Genomic DNA, 22,472 nt, shown 5'->3' with positions numbered 1-22,472 from the left:
AAAATACTTTTTTTTTTAGATAAAATTATAATTAAATTTTGTAATGTCGCAAGAGTTAGCTTCAGTTGGAGTTGATGGAAGAAATGACTTGTACCATGCATTAGTCACTACTTCAGACCCAATGACTGCTATTGCTGAGTTTCAAAAGGTAAATTCTATTCTAATTCCATCACTACAGCCTGCTCTACAGCTACTTGGTTTGTTTTATATTTATTTAACAACTATTAAATTTATTTGTTCAAATATTAAGAAAAAATATTTTTATTTATAACTTTTATCAGTAATAAAATCAATTAATAGTTTTTAAGTTTACTTTTGGTTATCGTTTTTATGTTTAGATATCTAGTACACAGAACCTTATCTACTACTTGTACTTATTGCGAGATTGAAAATATTTTTGTATCTAAAATATTGCGTTTTGTGGTTATTAATTTAATTTTTGACAATAAAAGTATAATTTTTTTATTAAATATGAAAAAAAAAAAATTCAAATTTTTTTATTGCCAGTAGGTGATCAATCGTTTAGGTTATTTAAGTCTTTGAAGTTATAGAAAAATTCAGAACTTTACATTTTTTTTCAAAACATGGCTAGCTTGTTGTTGTTCTAACTATCATAACAATATTTAAACTCTATTTTGAAAATTAAGTTTATATTAAGGGCATGAGGGGGGATCTAACATTTTTTTACTAAAATTAACATTGGTTCTTATACTAAAGCTAAAATTATAAATTGTGAGTCAGTTTTTATAGAAAAAAAAAAGGTTGTTGAGATGTAGATGTCTTTGTAAATAATTTTTATACCGCAAATTTTTTGTTTTCTGTTTTCTCAAAAATTTAAAGGTTCATTAAAAATATATCTCCTCCTTCATTTATTAAACTAGAGACCTCAGATTTCTTGGAAGTGTTCCTAATATAGTTTTGAATGTTGTGATTTTAAAGAAATTCAAAATTTAAAAAATTCCTCCACGCAATCAATTTAGATATTAATAATGGCATTTCTGTGAAAATTTTAGGAAGATTAGTTGAAAAAAGAAACAGTAGACATATTTTTGATAAAACAGTTTTTTTTGTGTTTTGATTTGCTCCTTCTATTAGGAACCTATTGAGCACACAGACTTTGATCGCTTATATCTCAAAAGTTGCTTTGAATTTTTTGAGGTGTATAATAATTTCTAATAGCTCAAATTAAACTCTCCAAAATAAAATTAACCTGTTAAAAACAAGGTGGACCCCCTATTCCCTTATCAAATTAATTTTTATATTTAAGATTTTTACTATTTGAAATAGTTAAATATTATACATTTGTACCATGCGGCTACAATTAATAAAAATATTATATTGTAATTATAAGTTATAGTCATAAACTGAGGTTAGTAAATAGTGACTAAGAATTTTTTTGCTTCAAATAGTCACAATCCTGTATTTATTGATAAGTTTTTTCTAAAATCTTATTTCAAATAGTCTCAACCAAATATAAAATTAGTTTTGTCAATCAGTTTTCATCAAATACCTACTAAATCAAAATTAATTTATATGTTTAATATATAGTTTAAAATATTATTAAGTAAAAAAAATCTAAAACTTGTTACTATATCAAAATTAATTTGTATGCTTAGTATATAGTTTAGGTGATATTATAAAGTAAAAAAAGTCTAAAAATTGTTACTGAATACTTCTAAAGTATTACTTATTTAAAATTTCAACTAAGTTTAGGATAGGAGTAAACTATGTCCAATCAAACAAATTTAACAAAAAAATCAAAAGTATAAAAAAATAAAAATAAACATGGTCGAAAAAAAACCTAGAATAAGCTAGAAAAACCTGTAATTTTGAAATTCAGGCTAAAAAACCTGGAATTTTTGACAATTTTAACATGTTCAGTAGTAAAATTTCAATTTGACACAAAAATATATGTAGATATGTATATATATTATGTAGATAATTTTTTTTAACTGTCCAAAAAATAAAATTAAACGTTTCTTAACAAAAGATCCTAGCGAGTTAACTGGAATTATAATAATAACAAATTATACAGTATCCTTTTTTTATTACATTGACATATGTTTCTGTGTGTTAAACAAGTCACCACACTTCAACTGAACTCTGTATGAAAATAAAAATACTGTAAGGAAAGAATAGAAGCTAAAGTAGGTATACACATGTGTCCATTAAAAATAAAATAATTGCTATAGGTTTTTATAGGTTAATAATAGATGAAATACTTAATGTTAAATCCAACTGTTATAAAACTATTTAATATTTGTAATTACCAAGTCTAAATTAAGTAAATTAAAGTACAAATACAAAATAAGATAACAGAACATAATATCAACTACTTACATGAAAATGGAGGAAGTACTAGTTCTAAAATATTTACTGGTTCCTAATCATTGAAAATAATGTATCTAATAAATATGTCACAATATATATGAACATTAGGACTAGCTTGTACTTTGTAGTATAAATTAACATTTGTAGTATAAGTTAACAAGCTAGTCCTAATGTTCATATATATTGTGACGTAATTATTAGATACATTTTTTTCAATGATAAGCAACCAGTAAATATTTAAGAATTAGTACTTCCTCCATATACATGTAAATAGTTAATATTATGATATGTTATCTTGTTTTGTATTTTTAGTTTAATTTATTCACATTAGACTTTATAATTATAAATATTATATAACTTTATAACAGTCGGATTTATCATTAAGTATTTCGTCTGTTATTAACCTATAAAAGCCTATAGCAATTATTTTTATTTTTAATGGACACCTTAGCTTCTATCAGGGTTGCCACTTTACCTGGAAAAGCCTGGAATTCGACAATTTAGGCAAAAATATCCTGGAAAAATCTGGAATTTTGATCAAAAAACCTGGAATTTTTAATATGTTTAGTAGAAAAGTTTTGATTTGACGCAAAAAAATCTATCATATAAAAATGATTTTTTGTCATCATCAAAAAATTTTTTTTATTAAAAAACACATTTAAAGTAACTTTAAAATATCTTTTCAGTGTTTTTATACTATTTAACACAATTTCTTATATAGAAATTAACTTAAAACTAAAAATAGATCCAACAATGTGTACTTTTAAAAACCTGGAAGAAATTTGGAAAACTTGGAAATTTTTTTTTTAAAGGAGTGGCAACCCAGTTCTATTCTTTCCTTACAGTATTTATTTTTTTACAGAGCTCAGTTGAAGTGTGTTGACTTGTTTAACACACAGAAACATATGTCAGTGTAATAAAAGAAGAGTACTGTATAATTTGTTATTTAAAAAAGATTTTAGTCATCTCAAAATTTTATTTTATTAAAAAGCACATTTCAAGTAGCTTTACAGTATATTTTCAACGTTTTTATAGTATTTAACATAGTTTTTTACCTTAAACTTAACTTTAAACTAAAAATAGACCCAAAATTATCTACTTCTAAAAACCTGCAGAAAATTTTGAAAACCTGGAGAAAATTTGCAAAAAACATTTAGCAGTCCTGTATAAATCTGCAGTTAAAAAATAAAATCAGGGTTGCCACACACTTAGCCAATTCAGGATAACTCAGGCTTTTTTGATTTTTTTTTGCAAAACTCCTGGTACTTTTAATATTTCTCCAAATCCAAGGCTAGTTTTTTAGAATATTTTTCAAAAAAAAGGGGTTGCCACTTTACCTGGAAACTTTGAAAAACCTAGAAGTTGACAATTAAGGCAAAAAAAACCTGGAAAAACCTGGAACTTTAAAAAAAAAACCTGGAATTTTTTAAGTTTGACTTTTTGATAATTTTTATGAAGTAGATAAAATTAAAATAATTATAGTTTTTATGACTTATAAATCTGTAGTTTTATGTAACTTTGTTGTTATGGAAACAATAATGTTTTAACATTAATTTTTTGTTGATATTGTTTGTGAGTGGAAATCATTAGGAATGAAATAAAGCATTACTCTGTACTTGTAACAAAAGTTTACAAATTTTTACAGAAAAATATGAAGAGAACACAAAAATCTTCACATTTTTTAACAAAAAATATAGTAAACTAAACAATGCACATTTTGTATGTTGTCATTCTTCTAATTTAGCACAAGATGAACTTAATATACTTAAGACAAATTATTTTTTTTTCTTAAATTTATTTAAAAAGTTTTATTAAGCTTGTAATCGCTATGTGTCCTTGCGTTGTGATAATAGTTAATAAGTTTACAAATTAACTAGTTGTAAACACTGACAAGTTTAAATTTATTAAAGCACTATAACGTTTGCTTAACGACCAATTTTTAATACAAAATGCTATTCTTGTTGTAGCAACGGTCAGTTATTGATGAACTCTGATTGATGACAGCACATCCACCTTATTGAATTGAACCTCTGAGTGGATAGCAGTTAAGCGTTTGAACTTTTGTAAACTTGTTGCTTTAAAAGAAAGTGCCAAATTATAGATTAAACTTTGTTGCTTATTAAAAAAAATATTGAATTATTCTTTAGCTTTATTAACTTTTTGTATAATTAAGTTAATACGTATTTTTAAAATAACATTTGTCATTAAATATTGTATATTAAATTGTGCTGTGTAACTTATAACCAGTTGTTTTTAATTTAAGCTACTATTTAAGTGATTACTATACTATTAGAAATGATTAAGACTAAGAAGGGCTTAAGACAAAAAAATAAGTTAACAGGTCTTGCAGATACTGAGCCATCAGTATCTGCTGACTTCAAGCTTATAAAGTATTATTTAGATTAGTTACAATCTATGTATACTCTAATGATATAGCAGTTTCACTTGTTATTTTGTTTAGTTATAAATGACTAATATAAAATCATTCAGCAGGAGCAAAATATTAATGTAATAAGAAGTTGAATTGCAGGAGAAAATAAAACTCATGTAAGTATTTATCATGGTAGGAGAAATAGTATGTATATATGAGTATGTTGAGAAGAAGTTAGTTTTATTGCATTGAGCCTTAAGTCAAGACCTTCCAGATGTAGTTCCAGAATTAACTTTATTATTATTTATATTTTATTGTAAAGTTTTATTTATTAACAATGTTTACTTTTTATAACTATTTTCTGATTAAAATTTAAATAGTTAAGTATCTTTTTATTCAAAACATTCTTCAGTATATTTCTCAAGGATTTAAATTGTTTTAAAAAATTACTTTTAGATTTAAGGATTTTAATTTTCTTAAAAGTAAGTGTTGTTTTTTATTTTAAGTTATCTTTACCTACAACTTATAGCTATTTGTATTAAACCAACATAACTGCTTTTGAACAACCATCTTAGAAGAATTTAGTACAGGTTCCAACATAATAAAATAAATTGCAATACTTACGGTAACTCTTAAGTAATTTATATCTTTTGAACAGCAGTTTTTTAACTTAATGTTTACTACTAAAAATTATCAAAAATAGATGTGCTTTCAAAAACCTAGAAGAAAACCTGAAAAACCTCGAAGAAATTTAGAAAACCTGGAAGAAATTCGGTAAAATGTGTGGCAACCCTGTTAAAAGCTGCGGTTTTATCAAGTCCTTTTGTTATGTTTTTAGTTATTAGGAAGTCTGCGTGATACAGTAGTTTTTAAAGTTTTTTGGTCATAAAGGTTTTGTTTTCAATTGTCTCAAATAATCCAGCCAATTCAGACTAGCTTGTAACTTGGGCTAGTTTTTGTCTTATAGGCTGGCTTTTTTATATAAGAGTGGCAACTCTATTTCTACAAACTTGAAAATATTAAATAGTACAACTGTTACTGTAAAACCAATAAATCATTGTAAGTCGATCCTAACTTTTTATTAGTTAATTACTAAAATTAGGAAACATTATAAAAACTTAGTGATAGTCATAAAATGTATAACTAAAAATATTTCTAAACCCAAAAGGCTAGTACAGTTAAATAAGAAAGGTATAAATAAAAATCTAACAGAATTAAAATTTTAAACTATGTAATGTAATTTTTTTACAGAATTACATGACATCAAAAGACTAGAGTTTCACCGATCTTGCTTTAAGCTTTTAAAAGAAGTTTTGATTAAGCAAATTGAGGAAGAGTCCCAGAAAAGTGATGCAGAGTCTAAAGAAAAGATACTTAAAATTCTTGACAGAAGTTTTAAGCTCATCAAAGTACCTACTATGGCTTCAGTTCCTATAACTGTACTAAAAAATTTGAAAAAAGTAATATTTTATTGGCTAAAATACTCTGTATATATATATTAAAATTTATTTTTACTTAATTTAAAAATAATTTATTAAATAACTTTATTGTGTTAGTATAACCGTTTTGAATTTTTTTTTAATAAAAATTTAACAAAGTATTTTTCATTTGAAAAATTAGTAATAAGCTTTAATTTTTTTTTATAAATTTACTTAATATTAGTATTTAAAAAATATAACAAAACACATTTCATATTTTCTTAAATTTATTTGAATACTTTCGAAGTAAGTCTTGTCAAAAATTGTATGTTATTAAATTAAACTCAATTGAAATAAAACTATAACTATGTAAGTAACTGTAGTTTAAAGTTTTAAACTAAAAATTTTTATATTTGCTAATACGTCATTTTATATTTTAAAGCTTTAAACTACAGTGTAGTTTTATTTCAATTTCAAATAAGTTAAATTATTAGTAATTTTGTAACTTACACTAAATATTCTTGAGTTGCAGATGAAGAGCAAAAAAAAAAGGTCTTAAGTGTTTTAAACGGTAGTTTTTTGAGTAGTCTTGTTGGAGGGTGGCCATAGCCTTTTTAATTTCTTTAAATTGGGGCCATTTTAAAAAAAGTTTAGGAAACTAAGTTGTACACTATAGTTTTAATAATTTACATATATTGAAACTCTGTTTTCTATTTAAATTTTTTCACAAATTATTAAACTTACAGTTGTTTAATACTGATATTCTTTACTGTTTTAGATCCAAACAAGCTAAAACTGTTGTTAATGTAATTTAATTAATTTCTTATTAAACCTAATAGATACAAGGTTGCATAAAAAAAAACCTGGAATTTTAAACTATTTTTAAGTGTAAAGTTGTACGGCTCTGCAGCGTTTAGCGTTAGAAATTGGCCTCCCTTTTCTCTCTTCTTTCAAACTATCTTTCTTAAACATCAAACCTGCTTAGTTTTGGCAGTCGTCTTGCTAGTGTTTCGACTTTGCCTTCATTTCAGCTTTGTTGTTTTCTTTTAAAAGTTATGTGTTTACCGTTGTCACTAGCGTAACGTTGTCGATTGTTTTTAACATTGGCTTTAAGTCAAAGTATTTTATTTCGTATTAGTTTTCTAGTACAGTTTGTTGTATTTTGTCGCACTTTTATTTATTGTAAATACAGTCTAAGCTTATTGACTTGATTTCATTATAAAAGTAGTTTAAGCTTTCTAACAATCTTATAAACCTACTTCAATAAATAGTAATAAAAAGTAGCGTAGAACTTTCTAAGGATATTATTATATTAGCGCGTTATAGTCAGTAACCGCCATGCCCGCGTATATAACTAAGCATATCCTCGATTGGTTTAAAGTACAGTAACCTCTCGCTTATTTACGCACATTGTTTCGACATAAAAAATGCGTAAAGATACACGAGAGATTGTAAAGATACGAGAGGTACCAAGTATACTTACTATAATGGCTGTTTTTTTGATATTGCTTCTAGTTAAAAGCAGACTGGGGACTTTCCCACTTTTAACAATTTCTTTACTTAATTTATTAATATGATAACAAAAGATAAAACTATACATATACCAAAAAAAAGGTTTAACTTTATATAAAACAGTAATACTTGTAGAAAAAATTTACTAATTTTGTTTTTAAGTAGATTTTATTTTATCTTTATTTATATGTGACCTATTTGATACTTAACATTTATATTCTATTCTACTTAGCAAATTCAATTTATAATTAAGCATTTGTTTACAATTAAGAAATGGTGTGGTGTCTGTAATAAAATTTGTTTCTATAGTCTTTTACAAAAATATGCATTTGGCGCTGTAATGAATTTCTTCTTTTGAACAAAAATAGAAAAAATAAGTATAATAAAAATTGTCTATGTTACTACTACTATTTTTATTTGATCTTTGCCTACATTAGGATAAACTTGTCTTGCATTGTATTAAAGATATATTAATGGATTGCGAAAAATTCCAACGCTTGCTGTGCAAAGCAAGTGTTACAGAAGAAGAACTTAAACTAAAAAAAACGTCAAATGAAAATTAGTGATATTTTTACTAAAAAAACAATTGAGATTTGTGTTAAGTGTGAGCTCTATATGTATTAAGTATCACTGCTACTTTTTGCTAGGAAGTTTCATTAGATTTCTTTTTTAGATGTTTATTCATATATAGGGCAAGAGTGCTGTATTATTTATTTGTGTTTTAAACTCTCATTATCTCACTATATTTTCATTATTTAACACAGTCATATTTCATTCAGAATTTTAATTTAAGCTCTATTGTTAACAAAATTTCTGATATACTGAGGTATAACTAAGTGTTTATTAATTAGTCAAGGAACATAAGTTTACAAAGTATAAAAATATAGAGAGGTCAGTTAGCATTTAAAAACATATTCTAAATAAAAAACATACAATAAACCTGTTTTGTGCAATTTAATTTTTTTTTTTAATTTTTTTAATTTTTAGAATTCTAAAATGAGTAACTAAACGAGAGTGCGTAACGTCACGAGTGCGTAAAGATGCGAAAGGCTACTGTAATGAAATTTCGATTAGATACAAAAAACTTATCATATAGATAAAATTATTTTAGTATCATTAAAATCCTTATTAAAAAACCCATTTAAAGTAGCTTCAATTATCTGTTTAGTGATTTTATACTGTTTAAGACCGTTTTTTACCTTAAATTTAATTTTATACAAAAATAGATAAAAACGAGTTCATTAAAAAACCTGTAAGAAATTCAGAAAACCCGGAGAAAGTTTTCAAAAAACTTTTGGCAATTCTAGATACCAATATAAATAAATACCATATTATCTCTTACCTATGATGCCTCTCTTCAAATTAATTTAGTTTGTATAAAACGTGCAGAGTACAAAATTAAATATCATAAATTGCTTCTTCTTGCAAATATTAAGAAAAGGAACCTATCTAAAAACAAAAACTTTGAAAGATATGTCACAATAATAAATATGAAAAGCACTTTAGATTTCTGTCTTGTGTCATTTTTGCCAAGTTTTATGTTATTTATCTATAAATCTTTGAGAAGTTTTCTAATATCTTTTATTTTTGTGGTTTTGACTTAAATTTCAGTAAAGAGTACATACTGTACCTTTAGGTGCTTATTAATACATCAACCTTCGAGTTTTCAGCTAAAAAAGTTTTTACATTTACCAAGTAACACAAAAACACCCTGTGCAAAACTTTAGATGATTTGAAGAAACTTTCACCATGGCACCATTTAATTTTCTGAAAAACCTCCCATTGCAAACTGTATGGTACCTAAAAAATTTGACCTAAGAGTTTTTAGCTGGAATTTTTTTTACATATAGCAATTATTACAAAAACAAACTGGCATATGATTTAAAAGTTTTAAAAAAGCATTTCTTGATAACAAACTGGAAATTTAAGAAAACTTACAAAAAATAATAGAAATTACATGAAATCAAGAAGTGCCATAATACTTTCTTAAAATCGTCTAAGTTGTGCACAATGTGATAACTGACACATGTAAAAAAAATCCATCTGATAACTCCATAGTCGAATTTTTGAGTCCCATATAGTTTGCATTGGGGTGGTTTTTAGAAAATTGAATGGTGCCAAGCTGAAAATTTCTTCAAATCATCTTAAATTTTGCAGAGGGTTTTTGGAGTATTTGCTAATTGTAAAAAAAAATTAACTGGGTACTTAGAGTTTGCCCGGATGTTTATTTAAGCACCCTAGTGTACACACAGTCCTGACCAATTATACAGTTCTGTTTGACAAACAATTACGCGCTCATCTACATCTTCTAGTTGTATTACCAAAAAATGTTTAAAGTATTTTTTATCTAATTAATTGCAAAAAATAGAATGTGCTTTTATTATCGCTATAAATGAACATATTTCAATTACAGTTTGTATATTTCAGGTGCCTGAGAAGTATTTGAGCTTACTTACAAACGACAAGCAACTTTATAAAAGCTGCCCTATTGAAGTTAAACGACAAATTTGGCAGAAAAACCAAACACTCTTTGGAGATGAAGTATTACCACTTCTGAGTAGATATACTGCCGTTAGTATAACTTTAATACAACTTTATATACTTATTAATGTTAGCTAATTCTTGTAGAAAAGGGTAATAAATGAAAGTTTGTCTAAATAGTACTTCAGATTTTTTTGCGGTTTGATTTATAACTAAAGCTTCAACATACAAAATATAGTTTGCGAAATTTTTAATATTCAAGTTTAAGAAGAAAAAGTTATAAGTTTTTACATAGTTTGTTTTTCTAAATTGCTACAACTTTAACAAAAAAGTCAGGAAAAATGTTTTTCTATTGAAAATGACTAGAAAAACTAGGGAAATTGGATGTTACTACTAACTTTTGTTCAAAACTAAATTTTTTTTTTCTTCTATTAAGTGTAAACTGTTTTAAATATAAAAAAGTTAATGTTTTTTTGTTTTTAAACTCTTGAAATATAACTCTAAAATAACTATAAGCTGTCATAAAGAAAGCTATTGAAAACAACAAAGCGAAAATTAGGAGGGGTTAAAGTCAAAATACAGCTATGATAGACACTATATTTCTGATATTTCCACAATATCATTATCTTAAGAATAACACGCGCACCATAACATCGTTAAGTCTGGAGAGTTAATCATAAACAATAACGATTGCCTCAAAGATTTTTAATAAAGTTAGATCACTTCATATTAGTGTTCAACCAAACCCAAATGCCTTATCTTGCCAAGATCTGGATAAAACCAGATTTAAAAATGTAAAATAGGTTTTTTTTTAGTTTGGGCTGGATCTTGATTTAAAAAAAAAATCTATCCATTTCTAGTTTAACCTGAACTTAGATTAAAGATCTGGATCTGGTAAAGCTTATTTTTAGATTGAGCATTACCGGGTCTTAAATCTTTAGGAAATTAAAATAGTCAAATTAAAATCTGGATGGATCCAGATCTTGGCAAACTATGACCAAATCTGTCATTTAGATCTGTAGAACATTACTTCAGGTTTATATTAAATAAATCTCACACTGAAAAAAAAAAGTTGAGCTCTCTAAATGAAAACTCTAAAGACAAACAAAAATTAAAGAAATAGTGGGTTAACATTTGATTATAACTTATACTAAACATTTGCCTACTTAAAACAGGCAAAATTTAGTTTTTTACTTAAGCTATTTTTTAATGTATGCGTCTTATAATATATTATGCTCATTAAAAAATTCTTAACTTGATTGTAGTTTTTATCTCTTGATAAGGATACAAAGATTGTGAAGACATTCTTACGTGTAAAAATAAAAGGACCACAAAAATGTTTTTTTCTTAAGTTGCAATTGATTTCAAAATACAAAAAACAATCTACAATGATACATATGATATTCTAAAACTTTAAAAATTATTTAAATTTTTATGTTTAGAATTTTATTTCTCATTGTATCTTTCTTTTTTAACTTTTTGTTATAAAATCTAACTTTATTTGTTTCAGTTTAGGAGCTATACATTTAATTGGAATAAGAAATATCAAGTAGTTTTAATTATGTTAATCGAAGTCAAAAATAGATTTTTTTCTCACTAATTTTAGATGAAAGAACAAGAGTTTCTTGAACAAGGTGCAGCATTTTTCAAAATACCTCCTAAAAAACGTCGAAACAATCCTATACTCAAGCAGTTTTCTGAGTTTATTGGTTAGTTGCATAATAAATGTTAATAATGATGGTTTTAAATCTTAAATTGAAAAAAAAATCTTTACATAAAAGTATGCATTTGTCTTAAAAAAAAATTACTTAAAATCGTTAAATAAAGTTTAATTTGTTGGTAAATAACATCTTTAAGCACTTTTAAATTTAATATTTTCTGAGTAACCATTTAATTGACTTACAAAATTTTTCCTGGAAAAACAATAGTTTAATTTTGATAAAATGCTATTTTTCAAATATCAAAATATTTTTTTTAGCAAAATTTTTTTTTGTATAAAACATATAATAAAAAAGGGCATAACTTTTAAAATAATAAATGTTTTGTAAATTTTAAACATGCTTACTATTTATATTAAAATTTGAAATTTTATAGGTTCTGAGTTTATGTATATACTTTTGTACTCTATTGTGCCAACTTTTGTCTGTAGAAGAGATCAGTTTTATATTTTTTGATATTATTTATTCATGTTTATATTTATACTTTACTAGCATTATACTTTTATTTGAAATATATCATTTTTTAATGTAAAGGACGAAAAAAGGCCTACGATTTTTGTAGCATATTTCTATATAATTAGTTTCTTTTAGAGTTTAATTATTAATAAAACTATCATAAACATACAAAATAAATTAGCTAGTTTTTAGTGTAAGTTAAGGCCATTGGGGGGGGGGGGGTAAACCATGTTTTTTACAAGTTGATCTTATTTTATAGAGTTTTTTCTAAGCTTCAAGGTGCTTTTTATCATTAAAAAAATTCGAATTATTTTTTGAGATATGACCAGTCAAAGTCGGGCCGCATAATAGGTTCCCTATGGGAAGGGAAAACTAGAACAGCGAAAAAAGACTATTTCATTTAAAATCTATCTCCTCCTACACTTTTCAAGCAATCTTCTTTAAACTTTCACAGTCTAATTTTTATACAATAACAAATAAACGTTACTTTGGAATTTGAAATTTTTGTAAAAAAATTTTTTTTTTGAAAAAAAAAACTTTTTTTTTTAATTTTTGTGATAAATTTTTTATTTTTTAAAATTACTAAAATTCTTAAGTAAGGTTTTTCCTTTTACAATAATGAATTTTTCCTGAAAATTTGAAGAAGATTGCTTGAAAAATGAAGGAGGAGATAGATTTTTAGTGAATTTTAAAATTTCCGAGAACATTGGCCCGGAAAATTTGCAGTCCATACGTTTTTATTAGAAAATTTTTACAAAAAATTAAATATCTCAAAACAGGGTTGCCACTTTACCTGGAAACCTGGAAAAACCTTGAAAAACCTGGAATTCCACAATTTAGGCAAAAATAACCTGGAAAAACCTGGAATATTTAATAATATAAACATTTTCAGTAGTAAAACTTTTAATTTTCACAAGAAATCTATCATATAGGTGAGATTGTTGTCATCATCAAATTTTTTTTTTATAAAAAAACTTATTTAAAGTAACTCCAAAGTATCTTTTCAATGTTTTTATACTATTTAACACAGTTTCTTATTGAGAAATAAATTTAAAACTAAAAATAGACCAAGTGTGTACTTATAAAAACCTGAAAGAAATTTGGAAAACCTGGAAAAAATTTTGAAAAAACGAGTAGCAACCCTGTCAAAAGTTAAATGATATTTTTGAATTCTATAAAAACTGGCTTGTAACTTGTACTTGCAGCTTTCATATAAAAGCAAAAGTTAATTTTTGTAATAAAAAAATGTTGGACCCCCCTATGGCCTTAATCGAATTGTTTTAAATGTTAATATATAAATGTAATATCGTGACGTAATTGTTATATGTTTTTTTCACTAGTTAGTAGCGTTTAAACATTTCGAATCAGTAGTTTCTTGATTTTCATGTAGGTGGTTTTAAATTATGATTAGTTATTTTATTTTTTACTTTACTTTATCTAATTTAGACTTAATAGTTACAAATATTATATGGTTTTATAACAGTCGGATTTAACATTATGTATTGTATCTGTTATTGGCCATTAATCTACAATAGTCTATAGTTTTTATTTTTAATAAACACACATATATATATGTATATATGTTTAAAAAATTTTTACTTTGTTCTTTATTTCGTTCTGAGGATATGCACAAAGCATTGAAACTAAGTAAACAATTCGAAAATTAGTTGTTTTTTCATATTATAAATAAATAAGTATATTTATATATATATATGTATAAGATGTAACGTTAAAAAGCGTTAAATCCTGTAGATCCTGATAAGCTAAGCTTATCGGAATATATACTGCTCTATATAATATTATATATCGGAAAATGCTCTAAGAATAGAGCTTTTTCGAAACTCCGTAGATCTGTTCTTAAATTTATTTAAGAGCAGTGAAACGCCGTTAGTCAGAATAAAGTTTTAATACAAAAACATCTGTGGTATATATATATTATTATGTTAAGTTAACTTTCATTTGTGTGTTTTGTTTTGTGCTTTATTTTAAACTTGTTTTGAAGCTGATGAGTGCATAAGCACGAAACTCGAGTCCTTTGAATTTTACATCTTGAAATAATCTTTTTTATTAACAAAGTCCTTAAGGTGGGCTCAGTGTGAAAGATTTAATTTATCAAGTTAAATAACTTAATTCATTATATATATATATATATATATATGTACCTACTTTAGCTTCTATTCTTTCCTTACAGTATTTATTTTTTACAGAGCGTGTTGACCGTTGAAGTGTGTTAACCCGTCAACACACAAAAACATGTGTTAATATTCAAAAAAAGAATACTGTTTTATTTGTTATTATTAAAACTATCATTTATGTTTTCAAATATTAATTGCTAATGTTTTTTTTACAATAAATCAAAACAAACTCGTTTGAATATATCAATTGCATCAGTTTGAAAAGTACTTGCTGTATTTCACTTTCTCTGAACTAATACATTGTTCCATGTCTTTTTTCTTTACTTTTAATACATATTGTTTATATTTACAGTGTTGTCAAAAAACTTAGAATCATGGAAAATTCTAAAATTTGACCATTAAAAACTTGAATTTGAGAAACTTTGAAAAAACATTCCTGGAATTTCGAACAAAATCACTAAAAAACCTGAAAAAAGCTTTAAACTATTTCTACAGCTTAAGTAATGAAATTTCAATAAAGTACATAAAATGTATCAAAGGATAAAAATATATTTTTATCATTTTAGAATATTTTTATAAAAAATGCATTTAAAGTAGCTTTACGGTATCTTTTAATGTTTTTATACATTTTTTATAATGAGGTACTAAATTTTGAGGTAGTTATCTCAAAAAACGTAGGAGAAGATAGATTTTTAGTGAAATAGTCTAATTTTGCCGTTTTAGTTTGCACCTCCCATAAGGATCCTATTGTCGGCTCTGACTTTGACCGGCTATATCTCAAAAATTATTTTGAATTTTTTAAATCTGTAAAAAGCATCTTGTAGCTTAGTAAAAACTATATAAAATAAGATCAAAAACCAAAAAAGGGTGTTTACCCCCCCCCCCCCCCCCGATGCCCTTAATCCAGATAATGTAGAAAATTTTCCATTAAAAAATTCAAACTTCCTTGATAAAATTATCTATAATGAAAAGTATGGCTATCCTTATTTTTAAAGAATACATTTATAATTGGTTTGTTTTTATTTATTTAGTATTTTTGAAAAGCAAGCTAATGAAATTTAACGACTTAATATGTACAAAAAACTTTTTTTAACAATATTTTAAATTTTTTACATTTTAAACTTAGTATTATATATTTAATCTAGGAAAGGATGCTTTTTTTATCTTTTCAAATAAATATTTGTAAAGATGAAGTTATAAAAAAATTGTAACATTTTTATCTTTGTGATTGAAAAACGTTGTGGTTTTAGTTTATACTTGATTCTTCTAAGATTAAGTCCACAAAACTTTCAAAAATCTAATGATTGTGATCACTATATATTTAGGGACGAACATAAGACTTTATGACATGGTGTTGCAATTTCTTAGAACATTTTATATCAAGACACAGAATGTTTATTACTGCTGCATGCGAAATGAAATACTCATGTGCCTCCACGACAATGATCTAGCTGATGTTTGCCAGGTTGAAACACGATTTTATACTACTAATAGAAATTATTTCATCTTATAACACTTAATATCCTTACACTATATACGAGGCAAAATTGCTCTAACAATCAATATAAATAAACTAAGAGTCGAGAAAATATATTTAGATTTGACTAAATTGTTCTTTTTACTAAAAATATTTATAGATATAATCACAACTTAATTAAAAAGTTATTGTCATATATATTTTTAGTCTTACATGTTCACTAAAGCAGTATAATTTTTAATGGTACGTAACAAAATGATACACTATGGTTTTTTTTTAGGTTGATCCATGTTACAAATTTACATGGTGTTTAAATGCTTGTATTAGAGAAAATTTTATTCCTCCTAAACGTGCCAGAGAACTGCAAACTTTTCTTGATAATGTTGAAAGAAACGAAGAGAAAGTGCTTGGGTTTGTTAAATCATCATTTGTTATTAGTTACATTTAGTTTAAAATTTTATGCTTATAAAATATAATATTTTTAACAAATTTCAAAAACTAGTAGCATTTAAAAAGTATTTTTATTTCAGGGACTTGTCAATGGTATTGAACGACCCTTTTGCTATGAATACAGTTCTTAGCACAATGTGCAAGTACATGAACGAATGCTGTATCAAGGAAATGCTTCCGAGGGTTTGTCATTTTTAGTATTACTAAATATTATTAGTGAGTATTTTCAAAGGTTTGTTGTTTAGTACTATTAATTAAAGTTTTACTAGTACAAGTATATAACTGTTTTAAAGTTTATATTTAATAGAACGTTTTAGTTATTTTAATTATTACAGCGTAAATGCATGTAAATAGTTATTGCAACCAGTAGCAAGATTACTATCATAAACATATAGAACAGTTAACATCTATAATTAATTTATTTTTTCGTTAAACTTAAAAGGTTAAATTATACTACTAACATACTAACAATTTTTAAAATAGGATAATGGCGAGTTTACACTGCTTATAAGGATGTTAAGTTTAGGACAGTCTGCTTGGAGTATAATTGATAAACAGGTAAATTATTGTAATTGCCTTAAGTCTTTAGATCAAATGATAATTTTAACTAGTGATAAAGAATTAATTTATTTCTATTTGTATATTTAAAGTTTTGGATTAACATTATCGCCGAGAAATTTTTAGGTTTTTAAAGAGCCGAAGATGGACAAAGAAATTGTTTCAAAATTTGTAACTTCACTAGTATTGCAACAAATAAACGACCACATAAATGCAAATCGCAATAAGTTAAAAGTAATAAAAAATGAACCCATTGAGGAACCTCCAAAGAAAAAAAGTAAAAAGGTAGTTTATATTTTAAGTTGAGTTTAATTTGCAGTTGTATACTTACTAGAACAATTTTATTTTTACTTTTCGTTTTCAACGTTTAAAATCTGTTGTAAAATGTTTTGCTTTAAAAGTTTATTTATCTCATTAAAACTTGCTTTTTAATCAGTTTTATTGTAAAATACAGTTTTACTATTTGATTATATTATTTAGACAACTACAAACAAAAAACAATCTGATGATGGTTTTTCAAAAATTCTGCAAGTTATTGGGAAGTTAGTTTGGGTTTACCAGATTGTAGAAATGCTTTATGAATTAAAATATCGACAGATTATACAAAATAGGTTACCTTAAACTTATTCATTTCCAAGTTTAACAACAGTTGTAAATCTTAAAAAGTACTATAGAGAATGTACTATTAGTTTTGCTTAATCATAGGTTTAAGATTTTTTATTTTTTATTCACAAATACCAAAAATATTTCGTCTTAATATATAACTTATTCACAGCATGTTTTGCTTTAATATAAATTAGACAGCTGTTTTTATTTAGTACTTCAATAAATTTTGTTATGTTTAAAAAATTTTGGTGGCAACTTCAAAATATATATCATTAATTTCTTATTAAGTCATTAAATAGTATAGTGATTACGTTTATAAACAGTTACTTTTTATTAACTATAACGTCTAATAAAAGATGTTTTTCAGGTACTACAGTTCAGAGTTAATTTGCAAAAGTATTTTATTATGGCAAGTAGTTAATATGGCTAAGCTAAAGAAAAAGAATGTTGTTGCTGAGCTTATTCAAACAATTTGTTAGTTTTTAAAGTTTCTAACATCATTTTTCTTTAAGTTGTTTAAAATTTGGACTAACTGTGACTTTATTATAAGTTTTTATAATATGATTTTGTACTTAAATAAGTTTTTAAAATTATGTTTTATTTAAAGTGACTTTAAAATAATTGCATCTAGGTAAAACTGCTAAAGACATAAAAGAGTTTTTAGGAAATACTTTAAACTTTATGTTGTTTTGCTCAATAATAAGCACTGAAATGCTTCAAGATGAAGAAATATTTAATCTAGTTTTTACTAAACTTCTGAAAAATTCTCCATCTATAAAGTAAGTCGACATCGGTTTTATATAATTTTGATTTACAGTTATTATAAAAATTTTGTTGTTAAAAAAAACGATTATGTAGATTATATTTTTATGCTTTCTCAGCTTAATAATAATAATAAACAAAAGTACATTTGTTTTCTACAATCTAACAGTTTATTATTATTTATTTAATTGTTAGGGTTGGAAATAAAGTATCTTCGTACACTAAAAATAGAACTTATTTATTTTTATTTAGAATTATAATTTAACTGTATTGACGTATTATTATAGTAATTGTATTACTTTCATTTTAGGACTAAATAGTTGAATATTTTGAAATAAAAAGTAATAAAGGTTTACTATTAAAAAATTCACTGTTCATAAATTTCAAAGTACATCAGAATATTAATGTGTATCTGGTCGTTCAATAACTAGTTTTTAATTGCAATTGATAAAATAATTACTGAAGTTTTTATGTATCAAGCTTATTTTAATTTTTTACAGATAGTTTTTTGTAAACATTCGTTTCGAGAAAAATGTAATATTTCGTTTCTATAATTTAAGAAGTTTTATTTAAAAAAATAAACTTTTAGATACATTTTTTGTTAAAATTTATGAGACGTTTATGTGTACGATAAAAGTTTTTATAATATTTTTAAGTTTGTTCATTAAATATTTAAATCATAAATATTTTTACTATAAAAATAAAAAATAAGAACACTGTTGTCTTTTTATGTGATATAAATAGCTTCTTGATATTAAAACAAAATATTTCTTTTAATTTCTATGATAACTAAAATGATTTACAATTCTTGTTTATTAATAACTAAAAAGCTTCATTAATAAACTAATATTTTTAAAAGGTTATTTAGACCATCTATTAATTATGCAGAAATAGTCTAATTAACTTTTGTTTCAACAATAGAGCTCTATAAAAAACTTATAATTTTATTACACCTTACAAATTACTATGTTTTAAATTTGCTTTGATTAAATAAAAACTTGAAGTTTATTTTAACTGAATAAAATAATTTTTTTGTTAATTTAATTAGTAGTTTGAAGTGCATGCATTTGAATTAATTTGTTCTATACTATATATATAGCAATGTTATTAATTTCTAATATTTGTGAATAGCGATTCGAAAGATACAAGTTCGTTGAAATATAACGATAGGAATGTTGTAAATACTTGTATATGTATTTTTATAAAACTAATCTTTTTATTTAATATAATACTATTATTACACACTATCTTAATATAATTAATTTCGATATATTCTTATTACAGAGAAGTACATCAAAAGTGTATATTAAAAATGCTAACTGAATTTTGTACAAAGTGTAATGTAGAAAAAGTTAACTCACTTGCAATTAAGTTTGAACCAAAGAAAAAAGTAAGATTTTTATATTTTTGTATCGTTTTAATATTTACTACTACTTTTTAATAGATTAATACCAAAAATCTCTTTGTAGAATTTTTAAACAAATTGTTAATTTTAGACTTATACATTATATATTGTATTTCTTTATCTAAAATTAAACAACTTCTTACAGCATTTTTTCTCCCTGTTATCTGAACTTATTTAAATGTTTTGTAAGTGTTTTATATTTTTAGTATAAAAAATTTTTGAAAACTAATTATATTTAAAATTTTTTGCTGTTATTCCATAATGTAAACTAGTAACAATATTTCAACTATGTCATGAATTTACCATCATACAATAACCAATAAACTGCTCCCGCACGACAATCAACAGCATTTTTCGAGACAATCTACGACAAAAACCCTTTGTATGCCTGATGAGTCCTAATAAGAACGAAACAGGTCGTAGATTGTCTCGAAGATTGTTGTTGGTGGTCGTTCGAGAGCAATACAGTGCCATAAAGTAAAGAAAAATTCTGTTTTAACGTATAAAAGAAATAAAACTGTACCATAGCCAATTATATAACTAATATTGTATGATATACCATTGTTTAGTTTAATTTACTATAATTTTATATAATTTTTAAGGTAAGCCAACAAGTTATCGAACTTGATAAGCTTCTTAAAGTAAAAATAAGTCAGTGCATGACTGCTTCAACACAAAATGAGAAATGATTTTTTTTGAAAACATAGATGCGTATTATAAAGTACTGCGCTAACAACAAGGATGAAGATTCAAAGTTATTTATTTTTAAACATTTGAATGTAAAATAATAAACATTATGTCTGATCGAGTTTTACGATTAAAATTAAAAAAGTTTATTTCTAATTATCATGACTATGTTGCTTTTTTACTTAAATATAAGTTATTTTATAGTTTTGTACATTTTAAACGAAATATTTTTTGATTTTACTATTTAATTGTTAAAACAAAGTTATTGTTGCTTAATTAAGAAATACAATGATAAAGTAATTTGCAAAATTACTTGTATATTTTTTGTATATTTAGTTATTAAATTGAGAAATTTGCTTAATTTTACTTTATAGTAAATAGTATAACTTTTTTTGATTTGTTTTTAATGTTGTTTAATAAAACAATGTGTTAATGTAATGTTAGAGATATCCAATTTCAAATTTTAGTTTTTGAAATTACTGCAATAAAAGTATTTATAGTAATACTTATTCTCTTTGCTTGTATTAGCTATTTAGTTAAAATAAAAATTTGAAAATGTTTTTTAAAATACCCAGTTGTTGTATACTATTTAGAAACTAATAAAAGTACTAATAAGGCATAGGGGGAGGGGTAAATTACCTTTTTTTACAATTTAGTCTTATTTAATTGAGTTTTAACTAAGCTACTAGTTGCTTTTTACAGTTTCTTAAAACTCTTTTTTTTTTTGAGGTATAGCCGGTCAAAGTCGACGACTACAATAGGTTCTTTATGGGAGGTGCAAACTAAAACGGCAAATAACTAGAAATCACAAAAGTATATATGTTTTTCTATGTATCAAAAGTATATGTATAGAAAAGTATGTATGTCTCTTATGTTTTTTGAGATAACTATCTCAAACTTTCAGGAAATGTTCCTTGAAATATTTAGAAAATTCTGTTAGAATAAAAAAAAAATTATGACAAAACTGTCTTTTCTGTTTATCTTTTAATAAAATTTTTATCTTTTTGTTTTTTGAAAATTCATTCCGACAGAATTTTTTAAATATTGCAAGGAACATTTCCTGAAAGTTTGTGGTGTTTATCTTAAAAAACGAAGGAGATAAATTTTTAGTGAAATAATCTGTTTTCGCAGTTTTAGTTGGCGCCTCCCATAAGGAACCTATTTTTGCCTCACGACTTTGAAGGGCTATATCTCAAAAATTGTTTTGAATTTTTAGAATCTGTAAAAAGCATTATGTAGCTTAGTAAAAACTATATTATTAAATAAGATCAAATTGTAAAAAAAAAGTAATAACCCCCTATGCCCAGTGTAATTAATCTTTATTAACTAAATACACTAAAACAGGTTTTAAAAATTCTTGATAAAATACTAGAAAAAGTTACAAAATAGTTTTAATGAAAATTCAAATGTTTTACCTTAATTTAGTTTTTATTTACTTTCTAAATAATAAATTAAAACACCATATTTTTTACTTTTTAGCCACTAATAAAAAGCTTTAAGAAAAGATTAAAGTATTTAAATGTTGACTTTTCTTGTCTTTGTTTTTATCAGAACATAAGTTTAAAGTTGTTTATGTACAACTTTTATTAGTTTAGTAAAACAACTTACATAGTAATGCATTTTTCAATAATCGCTTTTCATGAAACATTTAAGTTTAAAATATCATACGTATGTCCTTAATTTATTTGGGACGGATCAAATGTGCACGAAGACAATTTTGCACGAGCGTAAAAAATAAAAAAATACCGACTAAGGGTTAAGAGTAACATAGATAGTCAAAAAAGAAGTTAATTAATAAAAATAGAAAAGCATTTAAAGAAAAATACCGATCAAGGGTTAGGGGCAACAGTTATAGTAAAAAAAAAAAAGATTTAATAAATAAAATAATAATGAGGAAAAAAAAGTTACCGACCAAGGGTTAGGGGTAACAGTGAAAAAACTAAGAAAAAAAAAATTACCCCTTCTTAACTATCCCTTCGTGCGTATTTGACACCTACCCTAATTGGTCAGTTTGTTTATTTTAGTGGCTAATACCTCTATACTCTTTTTATTTTTTCACACTCTTTCGTCTTATATATAAATATATATGAAAGTTTATTTGCTAA

At 24.7% G+C, this 22,472-nt stretch overlaps 1 protein-coding gene across 3 annotated transcripts; it reads left to right on the top strand.

The window, feature by feature from the left end:
- The first annotated feature begins 25 nt into the window (after positions 1-25).
- On the top strand, positions 26-20,517 carry LOC145837991 (negative elongation factor B-like). Of its 3 annotated transcripts, none has more exons than XM_082945504.1 (14): positions 26-197; positions 5,954-6,162; positions 10,060-10,203; positions 11,720-11,822; positions 15,748-15,887; positions 16,180-16,310; positions 16,430-16,532; positions 16,833-16,907; positions 17,034-17,192; positions 17,388-17,449; positions 17,881-17,987; positions 18,145-18,292; positions 19,560-19,665; positions 20,283-20,517. In XM_082945504.1, the coding sequence occupies exons 1-14, from the start codon at positions 44-46 to the stop codon at positions 20,367-20,369; spliced, it is 1,728 nt and encodes a 575-aa protein (XP_082801630.1). In that variant the 5' UTR covers positions 26-43; the 3' UTR covers positions 20,370-20,517. The 3 variants fall into 3 exon arrangements, with proteins under 3 accessions (XP_082801630.1, XP_082801629.1, XP_082801631.1); XM_082945503.1 differs by having other exon boundaries at positions 17,388-17,518; XM_082945505.1 differs by having other exon boundaries at positions 72-148; positions 17,388-17,518.
- The last annotated feature ends 1,955 nt before the right edge of the window (positions 20,518-22,472 follow it).

This window comes from Thalia democratica, chromosome 6, assembly GCF_965202585.1.
Source record: "Thalia democratica chromosome 6, ktThaDemo2.hap1.1, whole genome shotgun sequence".
NCBI lineage: Eukaryota > Metazoa > Chordata > Thaliacea > Salpida > Salpidae > Thalia > Thalia democratica.
Note: the sequence above shows the minus strand (reverse complement) of the source record. Positions and strands in the feature narration are given on the sequence as shown.

Coding starts and splice junctions, on each gene's coding strand:
- LOC145837991 (XM_082945503.1), top strand. CDS start 44: ATGTCGCAAGAGTTAGCTTCAGTTGGAGTTGATGGAAGAAATGACTTG. Junction 16,533..16,832: donor TCAAGGAAATGCTTCCGAGG/GTTTGTCATTTT, acceptor TTTTTAAAATAG/GATAATGGCGAGTTTACACT. Junction 19,666..20,282: donor AGTTTGAACCAAAGAAAAAA/GTAAGATTTTTA, acceptor ATAATTTTTAAG/GTAAGCCAACAAGTTATCGA.